The sequence below is a fragment of the Diadema antillarum genome, unplaced genomic scaffold, assembly GCF_040938485.1.
Source record: "Diadema antillarum isolate AM-2024a unplaced genomic scaffold, OU_Dant_1.0 seq00000696_RagTag, whole genome shotgun sequence".
Lineage (NCBI taxonomy): Eukaryota > Metazoa > Echinodermata > Echinoidea > Diadematoida > Diadematidae > Diadema > Diadema antillarum.
Genome location: NW_027271601.1, coordinates 1829235 through 1857052, shown reverse-complemented (window position 1 = coordinate 1857052; position 27818 = coordinate 1829235). Strand labels below are relative to the sequence as shown.

At 37.7% G+C, this 27818-nt stretch overlaps 1 protein-coding gene across 1 annotated transcript; it reads right to left on the bottom strand.

Annotated features, from left to right (window-relative positions):
• On the bottom strand, positions 1–27130 carry LOC139737604 (3'(2'),5'-bisphosphate nucleotidase 1-like). The gene is given in 8 exon segments (XM_071648284.1): positions 1–174; positions 176–256; positions 759–869; positions 2120–2406; positions 5816–5864; positions 6309–6410; positions 9434–9535; positions 26743–27130. Coding segments are annotated over 8 exon segments (927 nt in total). The 5' UTR covers positions 26875–27130; the 3' UTR covers positions 1–111.
• Positions 27131–27818: the final 688 nt, after the last annotated feature.

The window sequence follows — 27818 nt, the reverse complement described above, 5'->3', positions numbered from 1 at the left end:
ATCCCTTTAATGTATCACATTTTAGCTTCCCTCCCTTTTGTGAATGAGATTTCTGTCTCTCTCTCTCGCGCGCGGCTCACTCTCACGCTGTTCTTAGATCGTTGGCTTTTGTCATGCTGGTAGTGCGTCCTTGATCGATTGCGGTACTTTGGAGAGGTAAAACTCGTGCTGCTCGGTACGCAGCAATCACGCCCCCTGTGTTCTGGCGCTTGATGTCCTTGTCGTAGCGGTACCTGTTGCCATGCAACATCCGTAAGAACACCTGTCGCAAAACAAAGACAAGTTTGTTAGTAGAAGTGATGCTTAGTAATAGCAAAAACCATCAGATTTACAAGCACTTGTAATGACAATTATCAATAAAAATACACCATTTAGCAGAATCAAATTCTACTTATTTAGACGACTTTGAAGGAAATGTTTGTCATAACATACAAATTTTACCCCTTTTTTTGTAATGTCTTGCATTCTAGAGTTTCTTGTAATCAAAAGAGTTCGCACATTAAAATTTCTGATTACTGTAAAACTGGAAATTTTCATGTGCATAAAAAAACTTTGAATTTTACAAGGAGCCAAGATTCATAGAGGTTTTTGTCTATTAACCAATGCAATGAATGCCAGTGTCAATTTGCAAACTTTCATGTTACATAAAAGGGCTGCTGGCTCCAGTTCTCTTGAGTGTCATGCTGCGAATATTTCTGGTTTTACAGTACTGGCATGTTAACGACATTATACCACTCAGGCAGAGCGAATGGTCCCTATTTACCTCCAGCGGCTTTTAGGAGAGCCTCAGGGGCGCACGTATCCCACTTCTTGCACCCCGGGCTGGCAAAGATGTAGGCACTGGCCCGCCCCTCCAGACACAGCAGCACCTAGGGGGAGATAAACAGAGGTTAATGGTGAGATGATGTCATCTGATCAATATAGTGCACTTTTCTATCACAATCGACTTCAATTATTCTCATGATTACACCCTACTGTTTTGAATAAAATTGAAAAAAAAAAATGCACTTTTTTTTTGGTACTTTTGCTAAAAAAAAAAGGTGATCATAAAAACCCATTAGGATTAACCTAACAGTTGATTCATCTATAGAGTTTCTCGAGAAATGATATCTTATCTTTGATGGAAAACATTATGATATACAATGCTAATCAGATATGACTTGCAGGTCAGATGATAGTTTTATCTTATTTTAAGTTCTTTTAGATGCCAATTGATGATGTATTAACATGTATGGCAATGCATGAAGAAGCCATCAGGAGAAACAAGCTACACAGAATCAGCTACAACTGATAACCCAAGACTCAGAAATGGTCTGGCAAAAATCTTTTCGTTGCTTTGATTTTTTATTTTTTTTTTTTATTTCTTTTTTTATTTTTATTTTTTTTTTTTGGGGGGGGGGGGCAAGTGTCCAGACTTACACCCCTTTCTCCCCCTAAAAAAATGGGGGGCAATTGTTACAAAGGTCTACTTAGCCTTCTATCAACAACAACAACAAAAAACAGACTGGGGAATTCTCCCCATTGCATATAAACATAAAAATTTCATTGCTCGTGATTGGGTCAGTATGCTCGCCACATGCTGCATACAAACACATGAGGTGATCTCAACATGCGGAGGTCAAGCAGGGCCATATTTTTTATGTTTACTTGTTCACCTCCAGTAATGTGGAATTACCGGGCATCAAGCATGTGCAGAGCGTATCCCTATGCAGTAACTGCCATCTAATTTTTCTCTTTTTATCATGACTAAAACATTGTGACTTCACAATAGAAATGCATTTTCAGAACTTACAGTTGATATCTCTTTCCCAAAATGTAACAATTGCTGAGAGAATGAACAAAACTATAGTAGTTTGGAGATAGAGATAGTGCTCAATGCTTTTTGTGTATGATCAAACAGAGCTCAAACTGTGCACCAGCAAAGCATTGTCAACACATTATCATGGAGATTGAATAGTGCCACAGCTGTTGGAGTGTTTACATTTATATGTGGGAGTGAGATTATAGCCTCTGTCAAGTGAAGTTTATCATCAGCTAACAAACTTTATCATTGACGGAGCTGAAGTGCTGTATACATCCAGCGATCTTCCAGCATGGGTATCCCGATGCAGCACCTCACCTTGTGTCCAGCGCCACCAACACGAAGGACCTCAGTCGGGCACATGGCGTCGATGGTCTCCTGAACGGCTTTTGTTCCGTGCGAGCGCGTCGTCGTGATCACCCGCTCACTCTGTGGCAGCTCCTTGTGCGTGAAGCCGAAGCAGCCGAGACCCACGATGCCGTACATGGTGCGACCCATGGGGGCGCCCGGCGTCTGGTAGTTGTAGTACGGCTGGTGGATGACGCCCCCTACGGACTCTCCTTTCACAGCCACACCGATCAGTACTGTTACATGATCAAGGTAACCTGCAGCAGGATGGGACCAAAGATATACATCATGAGATATTACTTCATGAAAATCAACATAAAGCACACATACTGGTACACAGCTGGAAGCAACAAGATCAAATTATTGGAAAGCTTTAAGAGAAGACTTCTCATAAGAAGCTCCAGTGATGAGTCGAAGCCTTGCAATACATGCCTTTCCTCCAGCAATTTGTCTCTGTGATATTGGAGGGCGGGCATTTCTTAAGACTTTCCTGCTAAGCAGCAAACATGACCTTTTGTTTTGCACCCAGTTACAGAAGCCTTCCCTACCTGTTGTCCATTACATCAAGTTCTCATCTTTACAAACTTTCTTCTTTCTCTCCTTGCACACATCCCAGGAAATTTTCATTGAGGGAGAATCCGTGTACGAGACCTCAAGCTAGGAGGACTCAGTTTCAAGTTTTGATTCAACAGGAGTAAATTCTCAGAGACTCCAACCCCAAGCACCTTCTGATCTGGAGATTCTCCCGCCCGAAACCCCTAGCAAACTTGATGTGCGCGAAGGGCACATCTCGAGCGCGAAGTTCCTTGCGGTCTAGGGTTCTAGATGCTCTCTCGTGCTATCTAAGGCTTATTTTTCAACATACAATGAAATTAAGTGAGAAATCATTTCAAGCGGGAGAAATTAAATCTCAAGCGGGAGAACGGAAGATTCTGCAAAAATGGTCTTTCGGCGGGAGATCTCCCGTCGAAAGCAGGAGAGTTGGAGTCTCTGAATTCTCCAACAATAGCGATAAGACAAATGTTTTGAAGTTTGCATGGTGGTTTTCCACATTCATATTACTTCAATATATGATGGAAATTCCCTTAGAGATCTGGTCTCATATCCATCTCAGTGAATTTTGTTCTATCGAGGAAGATTAAGCTCGCCTAGTAGCCCTTGGTCCTAGTGGCTATATATGTAGCAGGTTGGGGATCTCAATTTTCAGTTTGCATTCAATGTGGGTGCAAGACTACTTTCAAAGGCAATGACATGGATTGAAGTAATTTGTGTGTCATTAGAACGAGATAAGCAAACTGTCATCTCACTGTAAGTCACTGTCAATCTAAGCACATTTATACCTACTAATATCTGTGTTTGTAATTCTGTTCTTAGTTGAGAGATATGAGTTGCATTCAAATTATATCACAAGGTTAAACAATAGCAGTGAGTGTTCTGCCCAATCAACAATGATTACAAACTTCCCATAAGTTCTGAATGTACTGTCATATATTCTTTGAGCTAAACTCTACCTGGTATGTAAAACATATAATCATCTCAGCCCTGTATCATAAAAGTACCCAAAAATGATAGATAACAAAGAAGAAGTTAGCAAATTACATATCAGCTGTGACCTGATGATTTGTTAGTATGCTGACAATCATTGCATCTTGTCATAATATAATGTAACTAAAGAAGCACTCTGTGAGCGCAGACCTCCGCCAAGTACGCAGCTCACTTCCACTACTGAGCTTGTTCTTCCGTAGAGATCAGCGATTTCCACTCATATGTATGCATGCTGAAAGTTGCGCGATTTCCCAATATAGAAGCCTTTTGTTATGTCATAAACTTCCAGCTGCGTGGTGTGCCTCGCCTTAGCAGAAACTAGAGCATGCACTTTAGTGCACACATGCAAACCTCAAATACGCGCAGCCTGAACTCCCAAGTTAATTGACCCTACCTGCCAAAATATCAAAAATCCTTCATAAATTTCCTAAAAATTCTGGGATCACTACCAAAATTTAATCATCTGTTACTTGTGTCATTCTCAATCTTTCCTATAAGTTTCATTCAAATCCGTTCACTACTTTTTGAGTTATTTTGCATACGGACAAACAATTTAACGGTTAAATGAAAACATAACTTCCTTCCTTGGTACAAATCACTGCAGAAGGGTGATGCATTGGGAATACGAAGGTGTTTCTGTCAGTGACTGTAACCCACAATGCACTGCACACTATGTCCAATAGCAGGCTCCCAACCCCTGTTGCCAAGGTATGCCTACTCTAATACGACTTAATAGATGCATACCTGGCTTGATGATGAAGCTGTTTCGTAACTTTTATCAAAACATATTGGGGAGACATACAATTCAGTGTTACATTTATTCTATAACACACTCCACGGTCCCGTTTCATAAAACTTGTCATCAGTGACAACTGGCACATTTCTGTGACAAATTTGCTCTCATCCAATCAGACGCAAGGATTTCAGAAGCTTGTCATAACTATTGCAACCTCTTATTGATAACATGTTTTATGAAACGGGGTCCAGGGCTGCCGCTTAACTGTCAATTATCTTGATTCTGTATCCAACCTTGGAGAGATATTTCTCACTGTAAAAGTGGATATTTTCGCGCGACTAATTTTTCACGCTTGGCCGGGTAAAAGTGTTTCGTGTGTTTTTAATTCCTTGGAATCAAGACATCCCACACAGGAAGATATGGCAAGCAAAAATATTCACATGCTTTTATTTTCGCGCTGGTTTCTGGTTGCGCGAAATGCGCGAAAATTTCAACAACGCTAAAATTTCCACTTTTACAGTAATAATGAACTCTTGTATCTCAGGATTTGTATATACAGTGCAAACTTGATCTATTTTACTTTTCTGTAGAAGTACTTTCATACTGGAATTCTTTTAGGGGTATTATTATTCCTCACTGACACAACGTGACCGGATACACCAAACTGCCTCTCTTCTAGCTGACAAATATTCAACAAGAGGCTTTTTTCATAACAGCATTTGTGTTGGGTCAGGATTAAAGGAACTTGTTGATAATCAAGTCCCAGATGCCAGGATCATCATCAGGAGCTTTTGAACTGGAGTAAGAAGACAACCTTGCTGACACATGGATGAAGCTGTCTTACTCAAACAGCCCTTTTTAACCCTTTTTGGGCTTTGAGTGCCATTGGCGCTGAAAACCCCACAGTCTTGCACGTATCACCCAAAGTCCCTAGCACAGAGAGAGTTATGTCAGGGCTCGACACATCTCTAATGATCCATTAGGGTCACAGGCCTGAAATAATGATGCACATCATAATCCATTTTGAAACTTAGTTGCATGATTGGGCAACCAAGAGATAACCTTTTTTGAAATTTCATGGTCTGATATCAATTTTTAGTGTTGCCATGCCACCGCTAATATAGAGCCCAGTTTCAGCGTAAATCATATATACAGGAATACTTTGTTGTGGTCTTGAATGCAAAAGTCAACTGATGTTGCCATGGCAACAAGACAGTGTGGCATCAAAGGAGCAAAGGAGCTTGAAGAAATCTGCCGCATACTGCCACATACTGCTCAGATTACATCATCAAATTAAACATTCTAATTCATGCTTAATTTGTACATGTGAATGGGGTAGCTCCTTGATACACATGTGATGTGAACATGCAGCTGATTGGCATTACCTTGTGTGTACTCTTTGGTTCCATCCACGGGATCAACCCACACAACAATCTGAGGGAGACAAAACACAAAACAACACCCAAATATGCAGACTGAAATGAGGATTAAAATCCAGTTCTTCACAAACTGATGCAGAAAACACGACTACAATTTTATCCGCATAATTCCAAGATTATACAATATTTACATGTGTCTGTTCATGCTCTTATCATATGTATCAACTGATGTACCAAACTGACAAGCATATTTCATTGCCATTTAAAAATTGCAAGCAGAAAGTTACTGGAAAAAGGCACAAGGATAAATATGTTACACTGAAATAAAACAAACCTTTTAAAATGCACTGATCCACAAGTCACAAAAAATGCAAAATTAAATATAATGGGCAAGATATTCTGTGAAAGCACTCTGTTGCACTCAATTTAACTTCTATATGTGAAATATCAATCCTAGAATACCACTGTGGAGTCTAGTTCTTTTGGTGGTGAAACTCACATCTTCCAGAACCACAGACTTGAGGTCATCTGGACAAGATCTCTTGAGGACTTCCTCCGAGTCCCCCAGCTCAATGAGGTCAGTCGCAGTCTCCTTCAAGTCCTAGCAGAAACAGAAAAAGAACACAAATATTATAACTCTCAGTGTATCAATATACAATTGATGCACAGGACAGAGTGGATCGGTGAGAATTGGATGCGCGAGTTTGACTTTGGAACTGTTTAAACCCACAAGCGCAGCGAGTGGGTTTTAGACTGTTCCAAAGTTAAACGAGAGCATTCAATTCTCACTGATTCACGAAATAGGCCTGTGCATCATTTGTGTTATAAAATGGGCCGGTAAATTCATGAAATACAACCATTTTCCCCATCATGCGTCCGGTACACCTACAACACTGTACAAGACTTGAGCCATGCGTTCGGATTTTACCGGACGCATGGCTCAGTGTGGATCAGTAAAAATCAATGCATGACAACTGACCAATCAGATTGCAGAGATTCTAAAGCCCGTTTTATAATATACAAATAATACACAGGTGAGAGTGCGTTCGTGGAGTGAGCTGCATCTCCACTAACATCACAAACTCAAGCCTGTGTATTATTTGATTTATAAAATGGGTCGAAAACTAACAGCATTTTTCATGTACCTTTGTGGGTCAATACCAGTCAGCTACATGTAGCACTCGCTCAAAAGTCAAGATGTCCGAAGATGTTTGTCCCAAACATTTACAAACGTCGCACTCGGAAATCCTGCACATATAAGTACCGTATGTAGCGTATACGTACGCCACATGCTATGCACAAGAAAGGCCGGCTGGCAGCCCGAACTAGAAGTTGTTGACAGGATGGACAGCGCGTATAATAGCACGCGACACACTTGTAACAACTGATTGAGTGTGCACTGCTAGTGTAAACATTGTGACGTCAGTGACTTTACGCTATTTTGCACGGCCGTGCAATAGTAAGAAATCATGAACGCAACGTGACTCATTTCAGCGCTTCCAATTGGCTACATTCTTGAACCCATTTTATAATATACAAATAATGCACAGGTGAGGGGGCATCAGTGGAAATGCAGTGCACTCGAGAGTATTTACAATGGCGTAACATGCACGAGGCGCAATGTTTCACAACACTGTCAACATCCAAGAGTAACCTGCATCTCCACTAATGTCCCAAACTTAAACCTGTGCATTATTTGCTTTATAAAACGGTTCTATGAATCATTCTCATTTACCTTATTTTATGGGTAAATACCGGTCAGATACATGTAGAACTTATGGTGAACTTGCTTTTGAAAAAGCCAAGATGTCTGCAGAAATGCCCCAACCAAACACACCGGTACTGTAGTGAACACAAACTTGTAAAATACGGTATAATTTAGGTGACTGAGCTTGCACTTGTAACTGACAGAGTGCGCACTTGTAACCGACTGACTGCGCATTGCTAAAGTACGCAATTGTGATGTCAGTAAAATTGAGCATGACTACGGCAAGCCACAGTCAATCGTGTATGACTCTGAGCTGTCATTAGCAGCGGTCATTAGTAGGTGGTCAATGGTAAAAACTAATGCCCGCTGGGCACGTTAGGAAAAATTAAAGACTTGTCACCTTATTTCTCTTCTCAAGCAATCATTTGATCACAGGATCCATACGACCATATAATTTGGTCTACCATACTCTGTGACATTCACGGCAATGCTTCTACGATTTCATGTTAAAGTCTGACACATAATTTAGTTCACACATAGAAATGTCGACCCCTTTGAAAATAAGTTCCTCTTTTTTTCTTTCTATCTTTTTTACTGAAAGGGCTATCACCATGTAAATGGAATTAAATAAATGGATAAAACATATTATGACATTGATCTTTAAATGCAGACCATTTATATTTGTGTATCATATGACTTTACTGCTAAAAATGTAATTTTTCAGCAAATTGATTCGATGCTATTTCAGAGGACATAATAGTGCTTCTCTTGAGACTGTGGTGCTTCTTTTGAAATTCCATTATTCTGGGGGTAGAAATGGATACCAATTAGCTAGAGTTAAATAAGGAGTACACAGACCTTTGACACAAATTTGTTTATACCTTCATCCTCTTGGCACATGTACATGGAGATCCCAGTAAACAATGTTAGATCACAGTACTATATAAATCTCATAGTTTCTCCTAAACTTAACATCACAACTTTTTTATCTTTAAACTTAACATTACAACTTTTCTATCTTTAACTCCCTTTTTCCTCTCATAAAACTTTGTGAAGGCTGAAAGATATCCAAAAATATCGCTTCAATTTTTGCTTTTCTGGGATGGAGCATCACAATATCCTTTTTTTTTTTTTTTTGGCACACAGCTATGACATTTGGCCTGAATATGCACAGTGTGAGCAGATTTGGCTGAAGAATCTGTGACAATAACATTCTAAAAAAAGATCTAAAAGCCAGCAGAACTCACTAAGTCCATCTCATTACTACATTACTATCTTTTTTCATTCAAACATTCTATAAAGGGTATTATTGTGTTATCAAAAAATATATGTTATATATAACATGTATGCATGTTTTGAATTTACACACTTACGGACTTGGAAACATGAGTTTCTACTTCTTCATGGGAATGTATCAAACAGTCCAGGATGTAGTACAGATTACAGGGGTGGAATTCAGGAATTCCGTGGGGGGGACACAAAAATATTTCTGGTGCTACTTCCAGGTTTCATTTCATTTTTTTTTCTTTTGTTTTCACAAAAATAAAGACGGGGTGTGCGCCCCCCTCCAGATTCACCACTAGATTATACCCCATCCAGCTCTTTTTTTGCTTTTCAGTGTTATATCAGTCTGTAAAATGCTATGTGTTCATTTGTTCGTACTTACTTGAGAGCAGTTTTAAAACCCGATAGCAAAATATTGTCGTCCACACATACGTCATAATATCTGTTTAGTCTCCTCATCCAGTGGTTCCAACACCAAAACTTTGAAAATTCATAACTTTTACATCAATTTCTGATTTTCCTCAAACTTTCACTGATGTGTTCTACTAATGTTTCTGCTTTCACTCAGTCCACATTGCTCTTTGGGTTTGGGTTCCCTTTAATCTGACGGATGGATGAGAAAGCCTACGTACCTCTTCACCGATAACCGTGATGCCAGGGAACCGGTTCTGGAGTGAGGACACGATGCAGCGCTGAGCCTTGCGGTCAGCTTCGGTCTGTGGGTCATCTTCCCGCTGCATCAAACAAGAGAGAAGAGGGAGAGAACACTTTTAGAAGCATGGACATTACAAACAACACCATGACAAGTATAGTGCCCCATCCTCAAGCAAAATGAAAATTTAGTGTCATAGCTCTGATCTCAGTGCCATCACTTTATGGCATTTATACGCCGAATATTTCGCGAGGTTTTTATTTTCGCTGATTTCGCGAGTCAGGAGCTATTCGCAAAATTACAGACACGCGAAAATATTGACTCTGATCACGCTATGAATGTGACGTACCCATAACATACATTTCTCCATTCGATACAGGACTCCACGATCGTGAATTTAACCACTCGCAAAATCGTCGGGAAGTTCCGATTCGCAAGAATTTAGACTCGCTAAATTATGGCGTATACAGTAATACAGTCCACTCTCATTATAACAAAGTCCAAGAGACTGTAAATTTTCTTTCGTTATATCAAAACTTGTAACAGCTGAACTGCAACGTATATAAAGATAATATAGATGACAATTTGGGGACCTGAATTATTACTTCACTGTCATCAGAACGTCGTTATAAGGGGAATGCACCATAGTGGGATTCACACTGACGCGATTTAATGGGATGCAAATCTCAAAATTTGCATCATGATCCAAATCTCAAGATTTTGGCCTGTGTGGACATCAAAATCCCACTAATCAATGTGATCAGCATCACAATCCAAATCTCAAGAAATCATGCAATTATCTCGCAATCATCACGATAATTTGAGAAATAGCACAATAATTTGTGCTGCTACAAGTGTAAATACTGGAACAAACAAATCTTGAGATTTTTGTCCTGTTATTCAAAACATATTGTACATGATTGAACACTGCACAAACACAGGAGCAAGGATCATCATTTCGGTATAGACTTAGGGCATGTTTCTATCCGAAAGGGTACAAAAAATGTTGGTATTTGGATCGCAATCATTATCCTGCTATTTTGTCTGTGTGAATGCAACTTCACTGTATGTGTACCAAAATGGATTTTTGGTTAGAACGTCCAATCTTCAAAGGGGATCAATCGATGCAATCCCAAAAGTGATTGAAAATTCCAAGGAATATTTAAGTAGGAAAAGATAAATTAACATTTTAATTTTTTCACCCCTGCTTTAACCTACAAATACTACAGAGATCATAATTCTGCTTCCAGTTGTTAACTACAATCATATAGAATGTCACAAAATTGGTTCTACCTGTTATTCCTCCATGACCAAAACTATTAGAGTCGAGGCTCAATTACCCTCTAATGATTGCTAACTGCTAGGTACACAATTATAACACAAAATTTCTGTGGAATGATATTCATGGGTAACAACAGCAGTAGTATGAAGCAGCTCAATGTACTGTTTGTTTTTACATCTCTATTCTAGTGACAGGCAGAGTCTAATCATTCACAGAAAAAATACACTTTCTGCATCATTTTTCTTGCACACAGCACTGTTTTGTCAGCATGTTCCTCGAGCGCTGGTAGACTTTGAAGTGATGGGCTGTTTGAGTTTGCTGAATACACACAGTGTACTCCATCGCGGCTCCCCGGATCGCACCATCGTCCCCCTATCTTGCTTGCTCAAGCCATACCGCTGCCCACGCACTCAGTTATTTTTGGATCCATTCTAAGCTACATGTAGGCCTCTGTTCCACATAGCAGTGCAAGCCGCCCAACCCATTGAGTAAAATGAAATCATGTAAGGACATTCCTTGTCAACGCCAAACCCCTCAGCTTACTGTCACAATGGCAACAACAAATGATAATGATGATGATAATAACATGATCACTGCCATCATCCCAAAACTTACATAACTACTTTTATCATCATATCATCTTCATTATTATTCACATTTCTGTCATGTATGTCATATTAACCCATTGAGGAAGGGCTAACTTTACTACAACATGCATTTCCCATAGACACCTGCCTGAGTATACTCAGGACTCGTCTTCAATGGGTTAAGGCATTCTTTGACTTACCAGTACATATCCTCACAAAAAATAATTGGCATCATCATATTACTGGTGATCACGTTCATTTTTACCATGATAACTCTTGCCATCATTATTAAATTCTGAATCACCACACGTATGATGAATGGTACTCTATCATGAAATTACAGCCATGACTAACATCTTCATCACTGCTATCATCAGTATATCATTGTTAATATTAGTATTTGCCCATTACTCATGTCTATCTTGAATCACATCGTCAGTCAAGAAACTGGGTGAACATGACATCGTTCCGGTCCCTGGGGTCAACGTTCTTCTCGATCCTCAACCGCAATTACTCGCCACAGCCATTTTTATTGTCCTCTGACTCCAGCGTCGGGTGACGTAGCGCTGCACATCCCGTACGCAGTCCCACCTCCAAATTATCATGTTTCCCCTGGGGAAGGTATTGCATGACAATAAGTTTCGGATATTTTTGGCCGGATGTTCCCACGCACAGTTCATTGTTAATCTGGAATTCGCTATGAATCCACACTAAAGACCTGCCACAGCAAGCCAATGCCTTCCTGTTTACATGATGATGTTTACAATCACTGTAAGTTACCAGTGGTGCAGTTACCATGGTAAACGCCACATTTCCCCTTGCCGATTGGTTGCTAAGTTGTTGCTGCCATGGCAACTGCCACTATTGCTGGTTGCAATCATTGTATAGTGCTCTATCATATAAGATCATGATATCTGAGGGTCTGTACCTCCCTAGTAAGCATTTCCTTGCAAGAGAAGCCTTATTTGATTGAATAGCAATATTTAAAGAGTTCTCTTTAGCAAATGATGTCAGCATCACCAACAAAGATGCGCCATTCTCATATTTATTGCACTCACATGCGCAGCTTACATTCTTCTGCTGAGGAGATGAGGTAATGTTGAAGTGACGACTCCCCTGTCACATCTGAACTGATCATTTGAGAATATATAGCAGGGTTGTTTGGGAGCAGTTTTCATGGAGCATTTCATAGCATTATTTTCATAAATTTTTCAAAGTCCTGCTGATATTCATGACAAAATATGCTACACAAAGTATCGCCATCCCTTACAATGCAAAGTGTCGGTATCATCTAATTCACTAGTTTGTTTGTTTTTTTCTCTTGAAGATCAGATGGAAAAAAAAAATTTCTATTCCATCGCTGTGGTTTCAATTCAAAATTCAAATTCATATAACATGCCTTACAAGCCCAAATTTCAAACTGATATGCTCACAAAATACATGGCACATCTTGATAGGTGTTGATGTACTACATCATGACTTTGGTTAAAATTGCAGCTGTACACAGGATAGACAACTGAAGAGAGTTACATAAATGCCATGTGGTTGCCATGGAAACAGAGGTCACGGTTTCACTTTTCCAGTGTGAATTATCTATCGATGAACACACACACACACACACACACACACACACACAAACACACACACACAAACTTAAATGATGTACACTGAGGGAATGTGAAAGGTAAAACACTTTCTTGCTCAGAATATGTATCTGAGCATAAAAGCAGGTGAAATAAATTCTAATATATAAGCATTTCTCCTCTAATCATTAGCATAGAGCTAGTTTTATCTAAATAAACTTAAATTCAAATTTAAATTAAAGAACAGAATTTTTCACCTGTTTAGTTCAACACATTCAGAGAAATGAACATTATAAAGTTACAGAACTGGAGTACAACAGACAAAAGAGCATTTATAAATTGGATAAAGACTGAAAATTATGCTGTAATGAGGGCTAAAAAACCACCAGTGCTTTATAAAAACAAAAGCAGGAGTATTTATTTTACATAGTTCAAACACTGAATCTTTCCACCATTATCTCATTGCCCTTTAATATGCCAATTTCAATAATACAATGCAATCACTTAACTTGCACGCAGTGAGGCAGAAAACTCAGACGTAGAGCTACAGTACGTCGAGGCCAATACTAAAAATAAGATGAAAATAGCTTTCACCATAATGAGGAAACAGTCAGATGGTAGCACTATTTATACAGTCAATGGAGTTATGGCCTTTTTGTAATGATTTTGTGACAACTCGGTATTCGTAGGACAGGGAAAATTTTACTTGTGTCAACCTGCTGTGGCTTATTCTATGCATGTACATGCAGTGAGAATGCAAGAACAACATTTCTGAAGAGTATCTCAAAATGTGGGATTAATGGAAATGAGGGTGATGAATTAGGACAGTGAAGGTAGGTTTGGTGCATAAAACATATGGTATAAAATGTACACTAAGATTTGTTGGAATTTGTGGAAGCATCCACAAAGAAGACTTCTTGAGATGGATGGTGACAGCTATAGCAGTGACTCGGTGTGATGGTGGTGATTTGGAGAGCACAGGATGTCAACATCAGATTTGCCAAGAGTGTCATCCTTAATGTGAAAAACCACGAAGGGGGATGCTATGGCTCTGAAAGAATGAAGCAATTATGTATGATAAGTGGGGAGGGAATCGCTCTTCCGGATTCTAGCTGGCTGATCAGCCAGACGTACGAAGAGGAGAGGGGATGTGTAACAGGTATGAGGAGCCAGCAATGTCAGGCTTACCCTGGGAGGAGGATGAGGGAGGAAGTGCATGTCGCCGCCTGCTCCTGCCCATATTCATGCCTGGATGACACCAGCGAGAATTTCTCCTCTCATGCAGTCCCTCATCTCATCTTTTTTCCCCCTCGTTTTCACTCGACTCTTGTTCTCCGCCTTCCCATCTCTTTCTATCTGCCTCTCTCCCTCTCTTTCTCTCATTTTCCATCTTCCCAAATACAAAACACATATAAACACACACACACATACTCACACACACACACTCCTCTTTCTCTCCCATCCTCCACCATCCTCACTTGCGCCTAGCGACAGTCTTCTCTTGAGTGTGTGTGTGTGTGTGTGTAAGCCTAGGAATGGATGAGCGCTGTTATTACAGATGCAGTGTGAGCCAGATCTCAACCATCAGTCAGCGAAGCGGCTAGCCTCTGATGATATCACGTATCACCACGGGAACCAGCTGTGACGTCAATTGGCCCAAAATAGCAGCGCCGATCGGGTTTCGGATCCCCGATTAATTTTAGAAATGGCAGAGCTAAAATTAAAACGCGCTGCCGCAGCCACGGTGTTTCCTTCTGCCCTTTTTTTAGCATCTCGGCTCAAAATAGCTCTGCAAGTGGGATGAAAATAACTCCTATTAACGCTGCACAGAACATGATGACAAAAAGGGAAAAGCACACAAGTTTGTGCAATCATCAAATTGTGCATGAAATACTGCTACCAGAAGTACATGTTGGTGGTCTTACCTTCGAGTACTGCCATGCTATTTTCATCTTCCACAGTGAACATGAACTTCCCCCATCCAGTGACCACGCCCCCCTATCCAACACTTAGCGATTTGTGAGCACATTCAACAGTGGATGAGTTTGAGGGATTGTAACATGACGGTGACACACATCAGATGCTCATTGATATGACTGCAAAGCTCGGATGCGGACAGTCTCTCCGCATCATCCCCTTCGAGCCATCCGACTATAGCATACAGTCTCTGGGTGTCGTTCATAGTACACACTCAACATACTCCTGTATAGTGGCCTTTTGCTTTGCTTCAAAGTTCAAGTTTGTACACTGTTGTGCATGCTTTGTGTCTGATGATTTTTGTTTGTTTGCTCATTTGTTTGTTTAGTTTGGCAGATGGCAGGATGGGTAACTGCGTGATAGATAACAAAAATCATAAATTCACCATAAAAATCCAGCTGTGAACGGTCACCACTTTGGTATGGCACAATACATTGAATACCATCAAATGCAACTATAGTAAGAATTTCAGATATCAATATTCTTTTCAGTGTTCATTACAATAATATGAACACTGTGAGACAGTGTTTGTTCCACGATACACCTAGAATAATTGATAATGAAATGATGTACACAAAATTTGGATTAACACAGTAAGACATTGCATGCAATTTTGATATATTGTGATGAGTTAAACACTCAAAATACTAGATCCAAGATGGTATAGTAAAATTTTTGTAAGTGCCCAGCTCCTTTTGGAGAGACCTTGGAAAGTCATTCCTATGGTGGATCACTATGTAAACTTGGTTATTTAGAAATCAATACCTACACACAATTACATAATATGCTGCATACCAGTCCTATATCACATACTGTAGAACCAGAAATTTTCACAAATTTTGCGTGGAGCCCAGATTCGCAAAATCACAGCAAATGCACACGAAAGTTCTTGTCTACACTATTATGCACTGAATGCCAGCGGCAATTCGTGAAAATTTCATGCTGCGAAAAGGGCCGTTGACTCCAATTCGCAAAAATTTCATGCCGCAAAAATGTCTGGTTTAACAGTATTCAAAATTTACCTTTCAGCATTGCCTGTCACTACCGTATGTCCACCCCAAAAATTACAATGGGAACCACTACAATGATAACTTTAAAAATGGTGAATCAATCCACATACAATTTTAGGATATGAAACTCTAACTTATTACCCACATCTTACAGAAAACCCCATCCAATTTGCTTCAGTGTTCAAAGAGAAATGAGGATTTTTTTTTTTTGTAGAGCATGTCAGGAATCCCTTCCCTCCAAGTTCTGTCCATTGTGTTCAGTTCAAAGTGCATCTCAGTGCTAAACTTGGAAGAATGAGACCCATGACATGCTTTACAAGAATCCACATTTCTCTGTGACCACTTAACCAAGTTGAATGGGGTTTTCTGCAAAATATAGCTAAGATGTTATATTTTAAGACTCTGAAATAATATTCACACAGTTTAATCATACTGGAAGTTATCAATGCAAAAATCTAATTGTAATTTTTTTCAAGACATACTGTACTACAGATTGTGTGTGATTCATCCACTACCATGGATCAAACGACATTTCATACTGCATACTAGTCAAACATGGAGTTATAGCTCAATATTTCTGGAGAGAACAAAAAGAATCCTGAGTCTGCAGAACACACTGTTTGTATGACGGTCTTTTCAAATGCAATGCAAGCCATTCATATTCATTTTAATTGTCATGTACACATGCATGTATCACAAAAACGTTTCTTTATCACATCAAATTGTTGTTCAACATTGTTCAACAAAGTTCTGTTCTGCTGCATCAATCAACGAATGATTGGTTCATATAAATTGAATTGAACAGAATTGAATTGAATTCTTGTTACATGCTGCATCAGCATTTGAAAATGTGACAAAATTGCAAATTTCTGGACATAGGTTTGTTTTATGACAAATCATAGTAGAGTATACTGGTAGTTAAAAGAAAAAATTGTTATGCTTTGCATGTTAACAAATCTAGCAACTAATCTGTATCATTACACTGCTGACAGCAAACTCATAAATTCCATTTATTGTACATTGTACTGTTATGCCAATTATGTACTTATTTTCTGCTAAAAAATTACATCTACCTCCATATGTTTTTGTTGCAAATGAAAAATAATGAATTCAAAAAGTTACATTGTTTCAATGGTTGGAAGAGATACAAATGTTAGACAATTTCCAATTGTGCAATATTTGTTTTAAATTGAAATTAGACAATATGTAACCATACATTATGAGTTTGCAGCATCTAATTTATTTCATGCCTAGCACTTGCACATATATCATCATTCCATAAATCTATGCACTGTCCACAAAAATCTTACATCACGATTCAGTTATACTTTTTTCATTTTGCGCAGTCATTACTAGAATAAAAGCCAAGCAATTACTGTGAATACCCCTTATGTAGGTACCTACATGATTGCTATTACACATTAATTACTCTAATGAGCTGGCGGTATACACATGAAGGATGGGACATACATGTATCATAAACAGCAGTGATGAGACAGTCATTTCATCTCACACTTTCTCTTCATAGAATGCATTTTCTAATCGTGCGCAAGTACATGTATGTCAACAATCCATCCAACTTCCAACTCCTCTTCCTTTTCTCCGTGAGAAAACGATTAAACCATATTGATGTACATAGATTGTATTGTTTGTAATAGCCAAGAGGGCTTTTTAAGAGTGCATCACAGTGCGGCTGTGACGTAAGGTTCGCAAATCCTCGGGTGTAGACAACTCTACATTTTATGGAAAATCGAATCAACATTTGTTGGCATGAATAGCATCACATGTACGTCCGGATTTTTTTGTTGATCATTGACAACGAGTCTATTTTTGGCGGATAATTGTATTGCAGAAAAAAAAAAAGGGGGGAAAAAAATTTGTTCCGACTCCGGCGGCAATACTACACCGCTTCACAAACCTGAAGCACTGACTGAGCTACTCAATTTGAAGATTGCAATGTCCCACCACTCTATTTTTAGCATCACACGCTCGCTATCCAGACACCCTTCCACACGCTTGCACGCAGAAAAATACACACACTGACACACACACACACACACACATGCACACACATGAATACACAGGCTACTGTGGGTATAGCTGTGGAAAAGTCCTTCCAAAAATAACATGGCATGGTTGATATCTTCCCATGTATACAACACTTCGCTCTTCTGACTAAGAAACGGGAGAGGAAACGCAGAAAAAAAAAGATGAAAGACGGAAAATAATAAGTATCAACGTGAGATGGACGAGAGAAAACAATTTTACACACACGTCACTGCTCCGCATACATGTCCATTTCAAATGAAGCTCTTGATCGTCAGCTGCGGTCGAGATGCCAGAGATATACTGTACTACAAGAGGCCGAGTCACAAACAAAAATATTTGTACAGTATCAAATGTAAATATAGAAATCGGCTAGATTGTATGGATAAAAGTGGTTCTTACACTTCCAGAAATAATCACCAAATGTAATGATATGAGAAGCACTTACAAAAATATCCTGTACCATAAACATACTGAAAATTGGGTTCAGAAAAACAATGTCATTTGTAAATGAGCCTGTTGTGTCTTTGAAAGACGAAAGCTGTGGAACAAATTAAGAGGCCAAAATTAGCTAGAATTGGAACCTTGTAGAGTGACTACCAGAATAATCTGTCATTAGAGAGCTGGTTTCCATGAATATCATTCATTAATTATATAGAGTGTAATGAGCAATTCTTAACCCATAAACCGTTGAGGGTGTTTTTAGTATATCTGCTTTCAGGATCACTTTTATTGATATCGTACTTTCAGTGATAATAACATGTTATTTACCATTCTGATGAGAATAAATTGAAAAGTATGGTTTTGGCATGATGTCCACTAGCATAAACATATTACACTTCATGACACGGAGAAATTTCTCATAAACAGAAAAGTGGAACATCAAAGAGAGTAGTAAATAACATATTTAGAATTATATATAAATACATGTTATACATTCATGATATAGATATAGATGTATATTAAATTGTTCAACTATTCTGTTTATAAACAATATATATCCATAATATATATACACTTGTATACATGTTTACAGATCTACATGTATAGTATTTGACCCATGTTGGCCAAAGATCTTTACACAGCCTTGCTGTCTCTAACTCTGAAACTATGACAAAAACTCCGAGTGGTATGAGGGCTAAAATACTGACTGGTGATACACTGACTTCATTGTTTGAATTGCTAAGGATGTACAAAATAGGATAAGGATCAATATAGCTTTTAAAACTAACAATTCACTAATGACTACTACACTACTGATTATCTGTGCTATGCTATATTTGTTAGTTATTACAGTGTATATGGTGATTATCTAGAACATCAACACAGGATCCAAGCACATTCAAAATGACCACTCAAAGATCATTGTCATGGCCCAAAACAAACTAAAAATATCCTACTCAACACATCATTTTCCTCCTTGATCTGGGATAAAAATGAAAACACTTTATTTTCATGTCATTTATTCTAGCATTGTACTAACTCAAAGGTGACATTTTTAAACGAAGTTGTTAATTTTCATGTTATACTTGTATCTACGAACAGACTACATGGGGTGTTGTGAGATCATGATATCATGAACTCATCTTTATCTGATCCTTCATGTCATTTATTCTAGTACTGTACTAATCAAAAGGTGACATCTTTTTTAAAAAGTTGTTAAAATTCCTGACTTATTTATGAAAAGAGTGGATCTTCATGTTTCATCTACTAACAGACTATATGGGATGTTGTGAGATGATGTCATGAACTCATCTTTATCTGATCCTTGGACCAGTAATTGTAACCTGTGTTACTAATTTGTGAAAACATTCAAACCTTTAATTTTCCTTGACAGTTATAATTATATTTCTTGCCGATTCTAATGAAACTTTGAGTTTCATCATTGTTTAAACAGAGTTTACTTGTTGCAGTTGATCAAAATAAACTTGAACATGTTGAGGAATTTCCTATAGGGAGTGTGATATTAATCAGTATCCTTATTCAGGTAGATGACCAGGTGAACTGTAAGTATAATGGACATTGTGAGAGCTTGCTTTTCCATCAATAAGGAAAGAATTCAGAGCTGGTGCTCCAGTGTCAACAAACCGATATACAACATGTAGTATGCCTGTCCACATCTCCATGATTACCATCACATTGTGTGAGTGAAAATGGTCCATTCGTGTGCCCCGGTTTGATAGCAGCTAAAAATATACCTTGTTGGAGCTGTGGAGAACACTGTTTTTTTCCCTCTACATTATCAACATCATGCACTATGTATAAACTATACTTCGCTGCTATTTTGTAAAAGAATGAAAAATTTTGCAAGATATTCAGTTTCTAAAGGTTGCTGTCTGAAGACGTTTCCTTTGAGGATTTGCTATTGATTGACTTCAAATGCCAGTCTCTGGTAGACTGCACAATTGATAGTAAAGAAATCTCAATCTGACATCCATACAAGATGCTTGACAAGGAATTAGACAACAAGGTTTGAAAACATGTGTAGCATCGCTAATAAAAGAATGTGTCAAGCGAAGTTCGTCGGTTACTCTTTGATGTTATTCATATAATATACAGACATTGTATCAGAAAACAACACTGCCTATTTTGGTCATATATTTCTTTACTAAGTAATCACTGCCACAGTAGCTGATGTATTTCTAAATGGTCTTGGTGACAGGCTAGACCGTAAATTTGATCCACTTTTTCATCTTATTAGCACTTGACACAATGAAAGTGAAATCTTATAATTTTCTTATAATGCTACATATATATACAATTTCATGAGGGGTCCTTACAATGCATCTATGGTCATCTTAGCATAATAGGTACATGTAATTACCATTGGGGAATGTGGTGCTCTTCAATTTTGAGAAGAGTCACTATTTTTTTCTCATCATTCTACAATATTTCAGACTTTCCATCAAATTGTCAATAATGCAGGTTTGTTTTTGTTAATGGTAGATCATACAATGATGATTGTTCATAACACAAGGATGGCATATTACCATCCCCAAATAACAAAACTCAAAACAATGCAGCTTATACAATTGCAATAAATTAATCTATCTCAATTGAATGAAAGTAAGTTGTACTTTGGACTTTCTGGTACTGGACATGGTCAAGTCAGTTGGATGTATGTACTAGCATGTCCATTTCAATATATTTACTGCGTTAGGTACCAGTAGGCGGTACACACTTGAATAGCCTCCCGTATTCATTGTGTGTGGGGGGCACATTGCAGTTTAGATGTCCAGTACATCTGCATGCCTTCAATTCCTTTGTAGCATGGAAGTGAACTCGAACTCTGACAACACTCTTTGGGATTAGTTCAGTTACGTGGAACTGTGAACCTACAATGTACAGCTGTAGCAGGGTACCAGCAATATTCCTTGATTACCTGCCTTTGAACACACACACACAGACAGACAGACATATGTACACACACACACACACACACAGACATATGTACACACAAACACACACACCCACCTGCAATATCGTGCAGTGTACATTAACACATAACTACACTTGTTATACATCAGGAATGGCCGTCATCTTGCCATGCACAGCTTAGGATTTTTCTTACAGGTACAGCATTCTTGCTGTGTATTAGAAACCATGCACAACTGCCAGCAGCTTTCTTTATACTGCTTCTATCATTTTAGAAATGTCTCATGACCTGTAAGTTCCATTACAGGCATAATTTACCATTTGCAGATGAAACAAAAACCCAGCACTAGTTCTTTAAAATAGTTCTAAAACATGAGTTAGGAATAGAAACAACCATTGTAAAAATTTGAATCCTTATAATCGATGTTAAGTATTGTTAAACACTCACAATGTGAACAATTAATAATAAACATGTTTCCAGACTAAACCATCTACAGTTATGGTTTATGGAGAAAAATACTGATATCTCCTTATATTTCAGGCTTTATTGCAAAAATTTTATATGGCAAGATGTTTTGTGATACAACAGACCCACACGTAGTATGTATCAAATGTGATATCTTGAAATTTTTTGTAATCACTGCTCCCAAAGGTAAACAGGACCTTTAACAAAGCCTGTCTCTGACCAACGATAAAACTACCAAGATACACTGCATGCTTGCCTGACCTAGCAATGTATTCAATGGTCAAACTACGTAACACAAGATTCTGAAATATATTCTGCAACAGGTATTGAAACATGTCTCCATCTGAATGTCTATTTAGCAAAGGGTCCCTCTGCCTGTATCACAAACTGATACAAAACATTTCTTTTATGCCTATCAAGACTTACAATCTAATGTGTACAGATATATAACTATATTTCCATTTTTATAAAGCCGTTTTTTCTAAAGTCTGTGTTTCTACATGTTGTACTAGTAGAGAAATCACACATATTGGAAATACAATGATATTGATTAAAAAAAAATGAGATGTTCAGAGAGTTGCCAATCATAGTCACAGTTAATTGGTCACTCTGAGTACTCTGATAGACTTAATTCCTGATTCACTGACAAAACTTTGATAAGCTGATAAATTTTTACCATATAAAGTACAATTTCACACCACAATGTTCAACTCAATGTCAGTAAATACTGTAAGAGTAGATTTTTTCTTTTTTTTTTCTTTTTTGGCGGTGTGAAAATTTTGTACATTCTGCACAATAAGAAACCTGTGCAATAATAAAGGCTTGCAAAATTTGTTGCTTGATATACGTGTATGTGAAACTATATTATGCTTTAATTCCGGGGACTTAAAGAACACATTACATTCATCTCAACCGACCGAGCATAAAAAATTACTTGTCCACAAATTTCCACTTTTACAATAGAGTCAAATATACCTGGTAATGGTTAGAATTGACTGATTAAAGGGATCATATAGTTTTGGTTTTGAGACCTAACTTTAGGTTTCTCACATTTTTGGTGAGGTAAAGAGAAACCTTTTATGAAATATGAAAGAGTATACAATTCCAAGAGAGATTCAATATATTTTTGATGAAAATCGGTTTTGAAATGGCTGAGATATCCAAAACAGAGCAATCCTAATAAAAAGGGGACTCACGTTTTACTACGATTGCTTTATTTTTTCCCTACAGATATTTGTATTTACTTTACTGTACTACCCAATTATGCCTTTACATCTGCTTGCACAATATAGTTACTTTGTACTAATAATTGTGTTATGGACAATAAATGAAATGAAATGGAATTTATATATCATATGACATGGTGTGGCTTTGCATTTCAAAGCACCATCTTGGCACTCAAACAAAAGTTGTCTCATGTACAGATATTTATTGTTCTAATTGTGTCCTTCTTTCTGTTATTTTTCTTTTTATCACAAGCATATGACGCAAGCTTATTTGCCAAGCCTGGCAACTCTATACATTGTAGTACACACGACATAAATTGTATTCATGATTACAATCTTGTGTGTGAGTGAGTGTGTGTGTCTGTCTGTCTGTCTGTGAGTGCATACAATACAGGGCTTGTCAAAACTAGAGGGAAATATCATACTTGTACTGAAACTTACATGAGGAATAATCTCATACAATACAGATGGGATATTAGTTACATGTAATGTGCATACAACAGTGTCTAACAATAGGAGTAGAGAAGAGAGTGAAGTATAGTTTTGCTTTGCACATTGTGTTTGTGTCTCATAGCTTTGAAGTGTGTCTGTGATACTTTACTTAAGGAAATGATAGGTCTACCAAATTACATACATTTTTATAAATATACATGTGGATCGAGTGAATTTAGAGCACATCAGTGAAAGTTGAGGAAAAATCAGACAATTAGGTAAAAAGTTTTATGAACTTTTACAATATTGATGTTGGCATTGCTGGAAGAAAAGACTACAACAGTTCGTAATGTCACTACAGAACAATGATTTACAGAAAATATCAAGAGAATTTAACATAATTCTATTTTTCTAGCATGATGAAATGTTGTGGAATTCTCTTTAAATATTTCTTTTTATATTGTTGTCCTACAGTGATGTCACAATCAGTTGAAGTCTTCTCATCCAGCGACAGGAGCACTGCAACTTTGAAAATTGACAACTTTTGAATGGATTGCCTGATTCTCCTCAAACTTCGTCGATGTATTTGGTAGTATTGCTGCATTCACTTAATCCACATATATTTGGGTATTATTCCCCATTAAGATGCTCACACAATTCTCCTATCTTATGAGTCCTAACATGCTTTCATCATTCAATTATCACACGACAGGATATATACAAATGTTTTCCAATGTTTCAATATCACACATTTCTGATGTGTTTTCCCTGTATGACTGTACCATTATGACATATTTTTGGTGGTTTTTTTGTTGTTGTTGGTTTTTTTTTTTTTGACTAATAAAGTTGGGGTTACATTTGAATAGCTATTTTATGAAACATGTCTTACACATGTGAATATTATTTATGGGATCAGAAGTAAATTGGGGAAAGCATTCCCGGTATTAGCTATTTCATTTCTTTCGAAATATTAAAGTATATCACACATTATAATAATAATAATAATAACAATCATCATCATCATCATCATCATCACCATCATCATCATCATCACCATCATCATCATCATCATAGGGTAATTAGTAATAGAGCAATAAACTGCGTGTGAGGAAAAAAAAGACTGCATTTAGGTGTAGGTCCCATACTGCACACAAGTGGGTTATATTCCCAAGGCATGGCATACGGCTGTACGTGCTTCACACGTAATAGCCTTTGAGTCCATGCTTGTATTTCCCTTGTACTTTAGTCCTTCTATCGTGAGCAAGTTCATTAGCAGGAAAGATATCCAGCTTGGACAAATTGACTCTAGAAGATTAGACATTGCCAAATTGTACTACTTAGCAAAATTTTAATAAGTTAATATTGGAGGTCAGATCACTTACAACCACCCTGATAAGACAAAGTGATATGAAGTAATGACCTAGCAGGACATTATAATTATTTTTAGACTGTAATACAAAAGTTCCTGAGTCATCATAGAACATGCAGATAAGACAAGGAAAATAACTAAAGCCAGAAAAAAAATGCAGAATGAAAAGATTCATTCCAGATTCAGTTTTCAGGAATACACGAAAGAACATGATTTTAGATGTATTTCCAAAGCAAAATTGACATAAAACAGTTACCAATTTCAAAATTGCTGTTCATGAAAGTCAATGTAGTCATTCTAGGTGTATTAACAATCACAATCAATGACCATCATGTAAATTATATAAAAGCCTATAACAGTTTCAAGCTATTCTAGGTTGTCTAAGTAAAATGACCGGGAAATAAATGACATAATATATAAAGAGTTTGAATGCAAAAACAGAAAAATGCCATTTTAGAATATCTTTAAAGCAAGGTCAATATCAAATAGAGAAAAATAAAGATCTTTCCAATTATACTGCATGTGTTACATAACAAGAAATATTTTTTTGACATCATTATCAAAATTATTGCATATATTTTAATCATTTTCTGTGTTTTTAGCATATTAAATCTCAAATTCAAAATTGATCAAAGTGGATATGTCTGTTTTTGCACTTAAAGTCTTCATACATATTCCACTTCTCTTTTCAGCAATAGAAAATCTCCTATGAATAGTGTGTGTTTTTAAGTAATTTCTTTTTGAGGGAAAATTGTTTATAGATTAAGTTACTTTAATAATCAAGTATTGAGATGTTTTGTTTTGCAGAATAACAATATCAAAACAGTCCCAACAATCAACATGCCTGACATACTATTACTGCTTGCCTTTTTATCAAGCCTAAACTTGATCATTTCTCTTTATTTACTATGAATTTACCGCATGTGTGCCTAATTCATTAATTATGGCAGGGTTGTAATCATGTTCTACAGGTAAATTTTTGACACTAAAATTGATATGGTGCTGTAAGACAAAACATAGTAACAACAAAGATCCTTTAAAAAGTTGGATTCCTCTGCAAATTATCAAAATGCAGACATTTGAATGCGATTTTTTTTTCGGACTGCCATTTTTCACCATCTTCCTTGAATGCTGAAGGAATTATATAGCAGAATAACTGCTTGCTGTAGTATGCCACTTTTTAACTGCTAGGACTGCGATGTAGTATTCCTGTCCAGTTTCAACACATATAATATTATTCTGTTGTCACTACGGACCAACAATCATTCTATCTCTTGAATCATGTATTTCAGTTTAAAATCAATTACTTCAGCACTGGACAACCCATGATATATCCATGCAATTGAAAGCTCACACCTATGCAGGGATGCCAACCTTGTAAACAGCACTGTGGTGTGAAAAGGTGTATCTTTTACACAGAAAAACAGTAGGTCTACTTTTACCTTTTCTGCAAATGACATGTGTAGGAATACAATTTTGGAAAACCAGCATTTTCTATCAAACCAGCAGCATAAAAGTAACAGTTCGCACTCTGAAATGGTATCAGCCCTGAATTTCCAACTGAATTGACATTCATATTCTTATATCAGATATACAAAAATGTAGTTACCAGGAATGCAGCAATAAAGGAAAGTTGACATTTGCTACTTCTACACCCATCACTCATGACTACTCTTCAGAATCCTCCTTCCGCAGCATTTTCATGTCACGCTTCCTATCACCATCCATGCACACTGTTAGTAGGGTAAAGTGGGGAAGTCATACCTAATATTTCATTTTAATACTAGACCAGCAGACTGGGTAAGAAAGAGTGGCAACCATTCTTTCATATTTCTACTCATTCAGCAACGATCCAAAGCCATCTTCAACTGTCGACTGGCAAGCATGCCAGAGCTGTTCTGACTCCTGGAGCCGAAGCTCCTCCTGTAAACTTTACCTGATTCTTGAGTACGACACCAAGGTCTCCGGCTTTCATGATGTCTCTGATGATAGAACCCGCCCGGTTAGCGATAGCCACCGAAGCTGACATCACTTGGATAATGAGAGGAGCTTCCGTCTTCCCCGACATCCTGGTAGAGCTAACAATTTACCACAGGATAGTAGAAATCTCACTATTGATGTATATGAATTGTGAGGTAAGATGGAGAACAACTTATCGGGACGCTGCAGTGTGGCTGTCCTGATCAGATGAGCATACGCCGAATACAGACACTCCCCTCACCCACCTCTGGACTATATACCCTGCTCTTGCTCCAGACGCAAAATGCTGGCAGTCTTTGACGACGCAAAAGAACTGGTACTCCACAGCACAGAGTGTAATTCAAGACGAGCTAAGCAAGTGTGTGCTTAATGCCCCGACCTATGTCCCTTAGTGTATTGAAGTATTTCTTGGTTTTTACATGTTAGATCTGTGTGCAAACATGTATACGTGCCTAGATTTAACCTTTGTGGGAAAGGGGGGGGGGGAGGGAGGGGCTTGTTAAAATAAAGTCTCACTCCTTAGAGCAAAGGCAGACAATTAAAAGCTCCTGCATGACAGTGCAGTTCTATGCTTAGTGAAGAAAGTATTACCTGCCTACAGTTGACATCTGGTGATTTTATGAATATAGAGGCCCTATGTACATGTATTTACAGGAAAGTGGCATATATAGCTTCATCATATTTTCACTGCACATACTTCAGTTGATCTCCCCCTTCTCTCTAGGTTTTTTTTTTTTCTCTCCATCACAAAGCAGGGTTAAACAAATGGTTTTTAGACATTGCTCTGTGGTTCTAATGGATTACCAGTGAACTACACCACCAGCAACAACAACAAAATGTACTGAAATTTAAGATCAATGCTGCCTATCAATACAAAAAAACAAATGAAGAAAAAACAAAACAAAACATGTGGAATATGTGTGTCAAAGCAGTCTAAAAGAATGGAAATGAATGGTTGTATTTTCACAAGATTTCATGTGGAATGTGTGTGTCAAAGCAGTCTAAAAGAATGGGCATGAACTGTTCTATTAA